Source organism: Trichoplusia ni, chromosome 12, assembly GCF_003590095.1.
Source record: "Trichoplusia ni isolate ovarian cell line Hi5 chromosome 12, tn1, whole genome shotgun sequence".
NCBI classification, from domain to species: domain Eukaryota; kingdom Metazoa; phylum Arthropoda; class Insecta; order Lepidoptera; family Noctuidae; genus Trichoplusia; species Trichoplusia ni.
The window spans coordinates 2,231,899-2,244,470 of NC_039489.1; the positions used below are offsets into that span (position 1 = coordinate 2,231,899).

Sequence of the window (12,572 nt, forward strand, 5' to 3'; positions counted from 1 at the left end):
TCTTCTCCCGGAACGTGCGCGTAACCGAATCCGCCAGGTAGGTTGCTAGGATGAATCGTCCCGCGCCTATCTTGTCCCAGCCAGTCGTCGAGGAGCTGTTGTCCCTCGTCGCGGCTCTCGCATGGGATGACCCTGCGCTAGTACGTAAGTACGGCGCTCGGTTCCCCAAGGCGTTCTCGGCAGCGTACTCGCCAACCCCCGCGCCCTCTGCGCCCCTTGCGCCCTCCGCGCTCCCCACGCCTTCTGCGCCCCTCGCGCCTTCCGCGCCCACTGCGCCTCTCGCGCCCACTGCACTCCCCGCGCAGCCCGCTCCGCCCGCCCCTAAGGCCAAGCCCGCGCGCAACTCTTGCGCCTCCCCCCCGCCCCGCCGCGCTCCCTCTGAGCGCCAAGTGTCCCCCGCCCCCAGCGCGCGCTCCAAGTCGCGCAGCCCGGTGCGCCCCACCCCCACCCCCTCTATCAGTCGCGCCGCCTTGGCCGACCACCCTCCCTTCGCCCATCTCGCACCGGTTTTAGACGCGGAGATGGCTTCCGACTCGGAAGAGGTCCTCACGGAGTCCTCCTCCGAATCCTCCTCGTCCTCCTCTGCCGACAACTTCACGGTCGTCGGTAAGAAACGTTCGCGGAAAGCGAAGTCAAAATCCCAGGCGAAGGCCGCTAAGACCGAGGCCCCCTCGGCGTCCGCCCCTGCCTCAACCCCCGCCCCGCAGCTGCCGCCTCCCCGGCCTCAGCGGTCCCCTCCACTTCTGGTTCGCAGAGGGTCCACCCTCGCAGCCAAAAGCCCCCTCCGATTTTCCTTCACCAGAAGGAAAAATGGACAGAAGTGTCCTCGTGGTGCACCACGCATCACGTCCAGTTCACTAGTGGCCGTCTCGTAAAAGACGGCATTAAAATCGTAGTCCCGACGTCTGGCGACTTTAGGTCGCTGACGGAGATGCTGCAGGCACGTCACCTGCAGTATCACACTTACGCCCTCCCTGAGGAACGCACCCTTAGGGTCGTCCTCAAGGGCCTCCCAGTCTCGCTCTCCACTAAGGAGATCGAAGATGACCTCACGGCGCAGGGCATCGCCGTGTCCAAGGTGCACCGTATGCACCGCACCAAAGGCCTAACGCCATACGAAATGGTATTGGCCGTCATTCCTCGATCCGCCGCCATGAAGGCAATCTTCCGTGTCAAGACAGTATGCCACCTGTCTGGCATCACAGTCGAGACCCCGCATAAACGCGGTCCTCCCGGGCAGTGCCACAACTGCCAGTTGGACGGGCACGCCAGTACTTACTGCAAGGCGCGCGCCAGGTGCGTCAAGTGCCTAGGCGACCACGCCACGGCGTCCTGCCCCCGCCCCAAAATCCCAGTCCCAGACTCGGAGCCTCCGAGCTGCGTCCTCTGCGGAGAGCAAGGTCATCCCGCCAACTACCGCGGGTGCCCTAAGGCTCCCAAGAGCCGGCTTTCACCCTCCACGCCCAAGCGCCCCAAGCCCAATAAGGCGACGCGGTGGAAAAACTTTATTACGTGCCGGACATAAATATATTAAACGCAGAGAAAATAAAAATTCAAGTACTTGGCATTGTGTAAATAGGAGAAATAGTATTAAATGTAGTGGATATATAACTATTGAGAATACCAATAATACAATAATTAAAGATTATAAACACAGTGATCAGTGCGTGCCACATTTTGAAGACAATGAAGTTCAAATGGCTATAAGTGAGTGCAAAAAAGAAGTAAATTCAAATTACGGATCAGTCCAGAAAATTTTCGAAAAACACATGGGTAACTTAAAAGACAAAGGGTTACACCTTACAGGAAATGTTCCTGACTATAAAAAATTAAAAACAGTATTATACAGACACCGAAATAAGTCGTTGAACGTACCAAAAACACAATTTAAGAATGTGGAAGAAATTATAATACCAGAAGAATTTAATAAGTATGTATTGGCTGATTATTGTAATGAAGACTGTAATCGAATAATTATATTTTCCTCGACAGAAGTAAAGGAACATATAAAATGTGTAACGCATTACTTTGGTGATGGCACTTTCGACGGCTGCCCAAACCCATTCGAACAAGTTTATGTCATTCATGGAGACATGGGAAGCACTGACTTATCCACGAATGTAGCACCATTATTTTATATTCTGTTAAAAAACAAAGAAGGGAAAACTTATGAAAAAGTTTTCGAATTGATTAAACAAACTTTGCCTGAATGGCGTCCATCGAAATTTACCTTCGATTATGAAATAGGAGTAATAAATGCAGCAGCGAAGATTTTTCCTGATATCAAAATAAATGGATGTAACGTACATTTTCAAAAGAACGTTATCAAAAAAGCGAAATCTTTAAATCTCATGGAACACGAAGAGTCCTCGAACCATGTTAAGCAATGCATAGGCTTGGCGTTTTTGCCAAAACAAGATATTGAAGACGGCTGGCTGCATATAATGAAAAATAGGTATAATATCTTGGTTACTTTCCAAAATGATGTTTGAGTACTTAACTCTAATTATATGGCAAAAAAGTAAAGAACAACAATATCAGTAAGGACCTGTTAATTCCATTGCTTTACAAGTACGAACGTTTAATAAGTATTTTTTCAGTTTCGACGATGAAGCTATGACCAAATTCAATGACTATTTTGTCACTCAGTGGCTTGAATATCCAGACCTCATTTGGTGTTGCCATAATGAACGTCATAGAACAACTAACTTGGCGGAATCATGGAATGGCAGATTCAACAAAATTATTGGAAAAAATCCCAGTTTATTATTGTTTCTGCAAACAATTGGCAACGACACATGTCACTTTGATATAAAACAAACCAAGTAAGTTGTATTTTTTAGACAATATTTTTAAGCAGATATAATATTTTTAAAAGCAGATATATATTTTTTTACATAATACGAGTACATAGAAGAATTTGAAAATGGATTTGATTTTATTTATTTTGGTAGATATTATTGGTTGTCGCCTTCTATTACACAGACGGTTACTGAAAAAAATATAGCTTAACTTAAATAACTGATGATTTTTGTTATAGCTTTCGACTAAAAAGATCACCTATAAATTCAAGAAAAAGAACAAGTATAGAAATCGACCGCCAGATTCAAAAGCTAACAAAAAGTTACGAAAATAAAGCTATCTCCATTGGTGATTTTCTGATTAACATATCAAAGTGTGGATTTTTTATATTTTTTTTATTGTTGATTATTGGTAATTAATATTGTTGATTATTTTAAAAATTACATTGCAATTAATATTTCGTTTTACTGTTTGATATTTTTTTTATAAATATTTTGAATTAATAAAAGACTGATTTAATATCGCAAACAGACGTTTTATTGATACACTCCTAAAAATATTTATTTATAGATACACTTTTCTTTTCAGTTGTACCTTCTATTGTCTAACGTAGATCTAAAAGATGGGTACCATAGCGGGACTTTTTGATAGGTATTTTAAGAGGGTGCCATACCGGGACCATACCATAGCGGGACTAACCCGTTTTTTCTTAATCTTTGAATATACATAATCAACTGTTCTTTGTTTCTCTGGAATTACATCAAGAAAATCTCCAATATAACTATAGCTAGGTGATAGTTCTCTGAGTAGATATCTAACTTCTCAGATTCATCTAACCATATATTGTAGAGTTTAAGGTTCAAATTTGTTTGTAGGAGTTCTGAGTAAGAGAAAGATGTGGTTTCTTAAAACTGTTTTATTTGCCACTGGATTTAAAGAATAATTTATATTTAATATTATAATGACACACACAGATTATACATACTTAAAAGGATTTTACACATACATAAGATTCTAACACAACATACCGCCCACCAAAGGGTATATAGCCCTTTCACAATGTTCCTATTGCAGATATAAAAGAAATTAAAACTTAATACTATGAATAGTTATACAAAATTAAATCAACATTCCGTGTCTATGGGTAAGTAACACAACTTATTAAATGACCTTTGCATTACACTATCACCACTTCTTACAGAGTACACACGCGTGACACCGTCAGCACCCGGGTGTTTCTCAATAATACGGCCCATCATCAATTTACCCGGAGGTAGATTATCTGACCTTATTAGAACAATGTGTCCTAAGTCAAGCTCCTTGACCATTTGGAACGTTGTTGCAGTGTTGTCAGGTATTCTTCTTGCCATCTGTGCCAGAAGTCAGTCAATAATCTTTGTTGATGCTGCCATCTTGATAAATGACTCATCGGGACCTCTCGGAGGTTCGGTGTCGGTACAATGATTGGTGTTTCACCGACAAGGAAGTGACCAGGTGTTAGTGGTTTCAGTTGCAGTCAGCTCAATCTGACACAACAACGTCCTCATCTCTTCGTAGGTCGTATTGTGGGTCATGATTCGTTTTAGGTGATGTTTCATCGCTTTCACACCAGCTTCCCATAGTCCGCCCATGTGAGGGCTATAGGCGGGGATAGAGTGCCACTTTGTGCCATCTTCAGCTAGCATCTCAGCGATTGAACCTTCGAATTGTAACTTGGCTTCAGTCCAATCTGCGACCTGGGGGCTTACTCTTCAAGCTAATTTTAATTCCAATCCAAAACCAATGCGATTCCAATGTCAATTTTGCAGTCACGTGATCCGGTACTCTTGAATACAATATTGTCAGCATTGGATTGAAATCGGGATTGCCCCGATATTGTTTTGTTAGAAGTGAAGTTAGCTACGTTGCGGGCCGCTCGAGTGTTGTTCAAGTCTTGACGATTAACCGGTAATAGGTCTTTAAAATGCTATATCTTTTTAATAACAAAACTGATTTATAATATGTGATATAAATAATTGTTAATTTAAATAATTTTAATGTTTCCAATGCATTGGGTGTAAAAAAAAATTAAAATTATTAAATCAACCACGGCTTTGGCTGTATGCGGAAGAATCGTTGCCTACACTGTTTAAAAAATGTCAAGTGGCGCGTAAAGTTACCAAATTTTAATTTGATGTGGTTCTGAGAGTGGAGTGCGAGTTAGTTGGAACATTAAAATTGCATTAAGTTCCTTTTATTATTAAAATAATTTGTGTCCGTTAAGTTACTTAAATAGATAAAAGTAAAGTTTTAAAGAAGTGGTAAGTAAACATACAATTTTACTGTATTGCTGTATAGATAAACGTTTTTAATGATTCATCAGTAAAATATTGTAATTATTACCTGTTACATGGTTAATAAAAGTATTCCAATTTATTGCTAAAATGACGAATCGACCAACGTATTCTCAAATAGAATGTTTGGTGGAATTCCTGGAGCAAAATCCAGGCATAGCCAAAGGCTTGCTTCGGACCAGTCAAGCCAAATTGGAAACGAAGCGAAAATGGGCAAGCTTGGCAACCTCCTTGAATTCTATTGGAGGTGCTAATAAAGATGGTCAAGGCTGGGCTAAAGTATTAAAAAATCAATTAGACATTAGAATCACTATTATCAGGCAGTAATTAAATAGCAAGTAATTTCATTAACATTAATGCATGTTTTAGTATTGGGCTGAGAAGAAATGTGGTTTGAAGAAACAGTGCGCACAACTCTCATCTTCAATGAGGCGCACTGGTGGTGGGACAGCAGACAACTTGCCAACATTGTCTGCTCTAGATAAAAGGTTGGTGGCAGTGATGGGTGGACAAGAGTTTGCGACTGGCAACTCAAGCTTGGCAGTCAATCCATTTCCTGAATTGGTATGTCTATAAAATTTAAGACAACTGTGATATTTATTATACATTATATTTTATTTATGAAATAACAACAACATATCATTTTATTATTTCAGCCGAGATCTGTTGGTACAGAACCACAGGTTGTTGAAGAAGAGGTAAGCCACCATGACGTCATGGAAATGCAGTTCGAGCAACCGGTGCATGTTTCCCCTATACTTGGCACATCACATAGTGAAATAATACCAGAAACCATAAGTAAGTCTTGACGCGATATGATTCTAGTGCTAATTTTGTATTTTTCTTTCCTATTCAAAGAGTATACTAAAATAAACCTTTGCATAGTTGTGATTTGTATTCAAGCAAAGGATACACTCCAAATACCTTTAGTCAGTCACGCAACCCAACTTAAGTGTGTAACATTTAAAGTGGTTTGGCACTTATCACGTTACGAGCTATGGCATAAGGACTTGTTTTTTGTAACAACAGTTTGACACTACTTGAGTAAATTTATGGAGATTCTATTTTTTTATATATATTTCAGTACCTGTGACCACGCCACTACAGACTACGCCTCTGTTGAGTAACAATCCTCCACGACGGCGACGCCGGTCTTTAACTCAGAGGCAGGATACAGTGACGATGGAACGGTTTGCCATGATGGAAGAGCGACGGATTGAAGCCGAAACGACAACAGCCCAAGCATTAGTTCAACTGTCACAACAAATTGGCAATATTGCAAGGGCTTTAACATCTATAGCTACAGCAATTTCAGACGTAGCCAGAAAAATGCCAGAACCTTAAGAAAGGCATCTTAACAATTTTTTTTTCAGCAAAGACCTCCCTTAGATTTTTTTTTATGTATTAAACCGTAAAAATACTAGTTAAACATCCTAGTTAAATGAAGATTCCCAATATGTTCGTAATCAAGCAAAATGTTCATAAAAAATAAACAAAAAGTTCTTCCTAAAACGCTGTCAGCTGTTGTCTCTAAAATAAATGTATAAGGTATAGATTAGGTTATAGTAGGTAATTAAAAGATTTATTTTATTAATGGTTGTTTTCTTAGAAATTGATAATTTATTTCTTGAAGAACAACATTTACAATAATGTCTTACATTCTAAAAAGTTCTTATTTTACCTATTTAATAATGTTTTGCAAAAAAATATCAATTGTTATTAAAAGTAGGACACTACGGAAATATAAATAATTATTGTTAATGCTGCATATATTATACTAGCTGTTGCCCGCGACTTCGTCTGCGTGGTTAGAAGATATAAGTTATGACTTTTTCTTCGCTCCTATTGGTCGCAGCGTGATGATATACATATAGCCTAAAACCTCCCTCGATTAATGGTATATTCAACACAAAAATATTTTTTCAATTTGAACCAGTAGTTTCTGAGATTAGCGCTTTCAAACAAACAATCAAACAAACAATTAGTATATACATAGTACATACATAGTATATACATAGTAATTAGTATATATATAGTACAATTAGTATATAGATGCCAACGATATCTTCGCTACGTTTCATCGATTTTTAATTTCTCGCGCGGAGATTTTAATATTACGATAACTCATTTCCTATTAACATTTTTGGCGTAGTGTAAAAGGCAATTTTGTTCTATATTACATGCATAATATATCTAACTTATTTATTTGGATAAGGATTAATACTGTATTGTTAAAAAGAGGTTCGTAAGTAACCAATAATTTTACTGTATTAAGAAAACACATAAAAATGGTTATTGTGGGTTATCCTTGGAAGATAGACATATACCACCGCGGACTTTTTTGTAGATCTATTAAAGAGGTACAAACCCGCGATACATTGTTTTGTTGTAACTCAAAAGGTTTTGGCAGCGTTCTCGATGAAAGCTCTCGAATGGCTTAATTTTTTCCGACATGTTTAACTAATATCGCTGTAATATCGTCAGTTTACACAAAACCTAAACTTATTATACACTAAAACCTTCCTCAAGAATTGTTCTATCTATCGTTGAAAACCGCATAAAAATCCGTTCAGTACTTTTCTAGTTTATCGCGAACAGACAGACAGACAGACAGACGCGGCGGGGGACTTTGTTTTATAATATGTAAGGATAAGGATAATATAGCATATATTTTAATCTTATGTTATTTTAATACTACCATGCAAAAATAGTTTGAAACAATGCTTTTACACCTATAATAATATATTATAAACCTACCTACTTAGCTTTCTACCACTTCACCTTTATAAGGTACGATGAGAACCTTATAAAGTTTTAGGCTACCTTCTGCTTGCCCACAACTGCTGAACTAAAACATTTCGCTTTTCGATGCCTTGTCTTAGTTCAGCAGCTGTGCTGCTAGTTGATTCTTGAGAAGTTACAGTTGGGTAATCATTCCCATATTCTGCTGTATTCTCATCTTGGTCAAAATAAATCCTATTGATACACATGTTGTGTAAAACACAACAAGCATTAATTATTTTGGCTGCTACATCAGGATGATAATGTAGAACCCTATGCCCGATTAAGCACCGCCACCTGTTTTTGAGGACACCAATGGTACGTTCTACGGTATTCCGTGCAGTGCAGTGTAACTTGGTGTAATATTCCTCAGGGGACCCTTGATGAGCATCTACAATAGGTGTCATCATGTATTCCCTCTGGGCATACCCGGAATCACCTGCAAAGTAAAATAAATTAAAATGTATTCACAATCAACAAAACTACAATCTCAGATTAACTATTTAAATAATTTACTTGCCTAGTAAAAATACAGTTTCCCCATTATTATTTAATTCAATTAAATGTTGTTTCACAGGATGCTGATTCCAGACGAAACTATCATGTGATGCTCCTCCAAATGAAGCGTCTACTGACAGTATTCTTAAGTCTGAATCAGCTATCTGAAAATATATAAAACAAAGATATTTAACTAATTTCATAAGCAATGAATTACAATTCAGTAATAACCAAAAATATTGACTAACAATCATAACATTTCTTGAATGAAAATGTTTGCGATTAAAAAATCTCTCTTCATTTTCTGATGCTCTAATTATGGCTATATGAGTGCCATCAATGCATCCTATAACAGATGGTATACTGAATTTTTCAAAAAATCTGAAACAAGACATGTTACATAGTTACTGCTATTGTAAAATCAATGCACATTGAATATAAAACATTATTAAGTTCAATAAATGAGTTGGGTATTTCTCATTACCTACCTCAGTTTTACAGCATCTCTTTCACGACGAGTTTGAGGAAACTTGATCCATTTCCTTTGTATTAAGGGATGGTTAAGAGCTGCTGTTACCTCTCGAATAGAACTAGAAGTAGATTGCTGACTCATTAGGGTCCCATAACTGCCTCCAACTAGCCTTTGGTAACTCCCAGTAGCATAAAAGGACAATGCCACTAAAACCTATGAGAAATAAGTACTTATTAAGCTATTGATCTTGTAAACAAATGTCATGATAACATTGCTAGGTCATGCATCAAATGGAACTTATTTACTTACCTTATATTTTGGTAATAAATCACTTCTTCTCTTAGGGGATTGCATAAAAGGCTTTATGTTTTCGAATATTTCGTGAAACAAATCCTTGCTCACCCTATAATTGGCTTTAAACTCGTTTTCATTCATCGAAAACGCTTTCTCCGTATAACGCATCATCCGACGCTCATCTCGTCTTTGTTTCAGTTGTTTTTTATGGGAATTTAACGAAACACTGTACATTACCGCTAATCGTGCCATATTAAACACTTTTTATCGAAAGAAAACCACGTAAAACACAAAACAATTTCTTAAAAGTTACTCTTTAGTAATTGGAAAAATCACAATCAACATTCAAACCCACCGTAATATTGGCGCAATAAGCAGCTGTCAAAATAAACTCAAGAGTACCGTTTAGCGCCCAATCCGATTTCAATTAGTTCCCCATAATGAACATGCAATTTCAAACCAATGTGGCGCTAGCATCGAACTCAAGAGTGCGAAACGTCACAATTCCAATGTCGACCGATCGGAATTGAAATCAAGAGTAAGCCCCCAGCTGCCTGTTTGCTCCGACGAAATTGCGGCCTTGGTCGCTCCATATCTGAGCGCATCTTCCCCGTCTTGCTACAAATCTTCGGAAAGCTGCGATGAAGGTATCTGATGTGAGATCTCCCACCAATTCGAGATGAATCATCTTTGTCGACATACAGACAAAGACAGCGATGTATGTTTTGTGTGTTACTGCTCCCCTGCCACTTTGAACTCATTTTTTGTTTTCTCAAAGTCAACAAAAAAATCTTCTACAGTACTATAATTGCTCAATCTAATTTCTTCAATTTTGCCTCTACATATTATTTGCATTGCTGTAGACTGTGTTAAATACATCTTGTCAAACTTCTCTTCATCATTTCTGCTGATGTTTTACATTCACTAATATATTCTAGTTGTTTATCTGAGATTATGCTCATTATTATAGTCCTTGCTTTCAAATCCTTCTTTTTCCATTCAATTTCCTTTTCCTTTTCATTTTTGCTTACTACAGCCTCGATACATTCTTTGTATTCTAACAATGTTAATAACCTTAGTTTCCAGCTTGAATAGTTTACACCAGGGGTCACCAATTAGTTATGCTCGGGGTCCGTTTTAAGAAATGAAATGACCATCGCGGTCCGAACATTTTATAGAAAAAAAAATTATTAAAGAAATGTAGTTACGGAAATAACAAAGATATTTTTTTACTTTTCAATGGGAAAACGATTTTTTCTGTTGTGGACTATCTGTCTGAAGTTTGGAGTATAATTGGTGCACGTTATTGTCATTAAATCCTGGAGATGTTCATTAGTAAGTTGAGATCGAAATTTATTCTTAATGAAATTCATCTTTGAAAATGCTGCTTCACAAACATATATTGACCCAAACAAAGTAAGAAGTTTCATAGCTATTTTTTTTAGTTCTGGATATTTATTACCACACACAAATTTTATCCAGAACTCTTCACAGGAAACTTCTGCATGTTTGTGTTTTAAAACTGTGTTTTCTTGGAAATCGATCATTTCTATCTGCAGAGTAGCTTTATCACTTCCGAAAACATTTGCAGCTTCGTTGCTCCATTCACCATCAGGATGCAGAGAGTAAATGCTGCTGAGGATTTCTACAACATTCTCAATTTTCTTAAAATCTGCGTACCTGTTTTCAAATTCCGATTTCAGATCTGTAATGAACGTCTTGTATTGGCCGACATCAATCTCGCTGTCACCGCTGATTATTTTATTTAAATTAGGGAAGTGTAAGCTTTCACTACCAACATCATTAATAAAGAGATCAAGTTTTCTCGTATGACTTTTTACTTCCGACATGACCTCCCATACAAGCTTTTCCTTGCCTTGAAGCTTAAGGTTCAGGTCATTGATATGTTTAAGAATATCCGTCAAAAAAGCAATGGCAGCTACATTTTCTTTTTCGTTTAGGAAACTTAAATAGGCGTTTGCTGAAGTTTGATCACTATTAAAAAGGTATATTTTTAAGTGCTCTAAAATGCTGAAGAATCTTTCTAAAACGCAGCCTTTGCTTAACCATCTCACATTATTATAATAAATTTATTTATTCGGACAACAGAGATCCATACTAAACAGGTACATGAGTAAATATAAAATAAAAATAAAAAACAAATTAAAGTTAAAATTAATACAGTATGGTGAACAGGGACTTAGTCCGCTGTACAAACTTATACATTAGTGGACAATCGAACTTATTAGCTATAGTGTTCAGGATGCTGTGACTGCTCCCACGCAACCGACCGACAAGCGACGCAGTCTTTTTACGCCAGAGGGCATCAAACCCGTCGGTACGTGCATCAGCGAACATGCCCGATGCACTGCAGAAGCGCGGAAGCCGTAACAGTGCCCTGAACGCATTGTTATATTGGACTCGCAGAGCACTATAAGCCCTTTGGGTATAGTTAGCCCACAGACCCCCAGCGTATAGTGAGGTACAATATGCCTTAAATAAGGTAATTTTGACCCCATCTGTACACCGGGAAAATCTGCGAGCCAACATGTTCGCCCTAACTGACAGTGCTCTGCGTTCCCTTTCCATGTCCATGTCGTCCTTCAGGTCGTCAGTTAACCAATGTCCAAGATATTTAAAGTTGAAGACTCTTTTCAGCGATACACCATTAAGAACAATCGGCTGTATTGGTGGACTCTTTGGACCCGATTTGAACGCCATGCATACGGACTTCTTTACATTGTATATCAAACCGTGAGAGGCAACAAACAACTCACACACTGCAATAAGCTTCCGAAGAGCACCGATTGAGGGAGCCAGCAGCACCATGTCATCTGCATAGCTGAAGTTGTTACAGCAAACACCATCAACATAGCATCCGACACGCATGCCGCTAAGCTCCTCAATCAAGGCATTTACGTACAGGTTGAAGAGTAAGGGAGAACTCAACCCCCCTTGTCTCACCCCACACTCCAACCTGCTCGCATTCGAAAGCTCGCCCGCCCACCTCACACGGTTCTCCTGGTTGATATACCAATACCTCAGGAGAGATACCAACTCTGTCGGCACACTTGTGTTAGCCAATTTCTCCCACAGGACATCATAGGCCACGAGATCCACAAATTATTATGCAACAGTAGATCGTCATATTGTGCATCAACTTCTTCAAGAAATGATTTCAATTGACGATGTTGCAGTGATGATGTCGCTCGGAGAAAATTCACTATTTTCATCACTACTTGCATAATTCGCTGCAAGTTACGATTGAGTTTGCAAGGCACAGTTTGGTGAATAATACAGTGGTAGGAAATCAAATTTTCATTACACCTTGCATTGCTACTCAACAAGCGAACTAGTCCTTTGTTACTCCCAACCATTGCTGGCACACCGTC

At 38.9% G+C, this 12,572-nt stretch overlaps 3 protein-coding genes across 5 annotated transcripts in view; 1 reads left to right on the forward strand and 2 right to left on the reverse strand.

Annotated features, from left to right (window-relative positions):
• The window catches only part of LOC113499480 (DE-cadherin), a 519,450-nt gene that overhangs the window by 184,235 nt on the left and 322,643 nt on the right, over positions 1-12,572 (reverse strand). The gene's annotated exons all lie outside the window — the stretch shown is intronic.
• LOC113499498 lies at positions 4,520-6,727 on the forward strand. The gene is made up of 4 exons (XM_026880005.1): positions 4,520-5,414; positions 5,505-5,699; positions 5,792-5,933; positions 6,220-6,727. The coding sequence occupies exons 1-4, from the start codon at positions 5,226-5,228 to the stop codon at positions 6,477-6,479; spliced, it is 786 nt and encodes a 261-aa protein (XP_026735806.1). The 5' UTR covers positions 4,520-5,225; the 3' UTR covers positions 6,480-6,727.
• LOC113499490 (putative nuclease HARBI1) lies at positions 7,812-10,412 on the reverse strand. Of its 2 annotated transcripts, XM_026879996.1 has the most exons (5): positions 9,196-10,412; positions 8,903-9,099; positions 8,663-8,795; positions 8,437-8,578; positions 7,812-8,355 (listed from the first exon to the last, which is right to left on the reverse strand). In XM_026879996.1, the coding sequence occupies exons 1-5, from the start codon at positions 9,430-9,432 to the stop codon at positions 7,955-7,957; spliced, it is 1,110 nt and encodes a 369-aa protein (XP_026735797.1). In that variant the 5' UTR covers positions 9,433-10,412; the 3' UTR covers positions 7,812-7,954. The 2 variants fall into 2 exon arrangements, with proteins under 2 accessions (XP_026735797.1, XP_026735796.1); XM_026879995.1 differs by having other exon boundaries at positions 8,437-8,795.

Bases quoted from the DNA above. Each gene is read 5' to 3' on its own strand.
- LOC113499498 (XM_026880005.1), top strand. From the start codon at position 5,226: ATGACGAATCGACCAACGTATTCTCAAATAGAATGTTTGGTGGAATTC. The intron at 5,415-5,504 runs GTATTAAAAAAT...TGCATGTTTTAG, and splicing joins ATGGTCAAGGCTGGGCTAAA to TATTGGGCTGAGAAGAAATG. The intron at 5,934-6,219 runs GTAAGTCTTGAC...TATATATTTCAG, and splicing joins AATAATACCAGAAACCATAA to TACCTGTGACCACGCCACTA.
- LOC113499490 (XM_026879995.1), bottom strand. From the start codon at position 9,432: ATGGCACGATTAGCGGTAATGTACAGTGTTTCGTTAAATTCCCATAAA. The intron at 9,100-9,195 runs GTAAGTAAATAA...TATTTCTCATAG, and splicing joins ATTTATTACCAAAATATAAG to GTTTTAGTGGCATTGTCCTT. The intron at 8,796-8,902 runs GTAGGTAATGAG...GTCTTGTTTCAG, and splicing joins AGAGATGCTGTAAAACTGAG to ATTTTTTGAAAAATTCAGTA.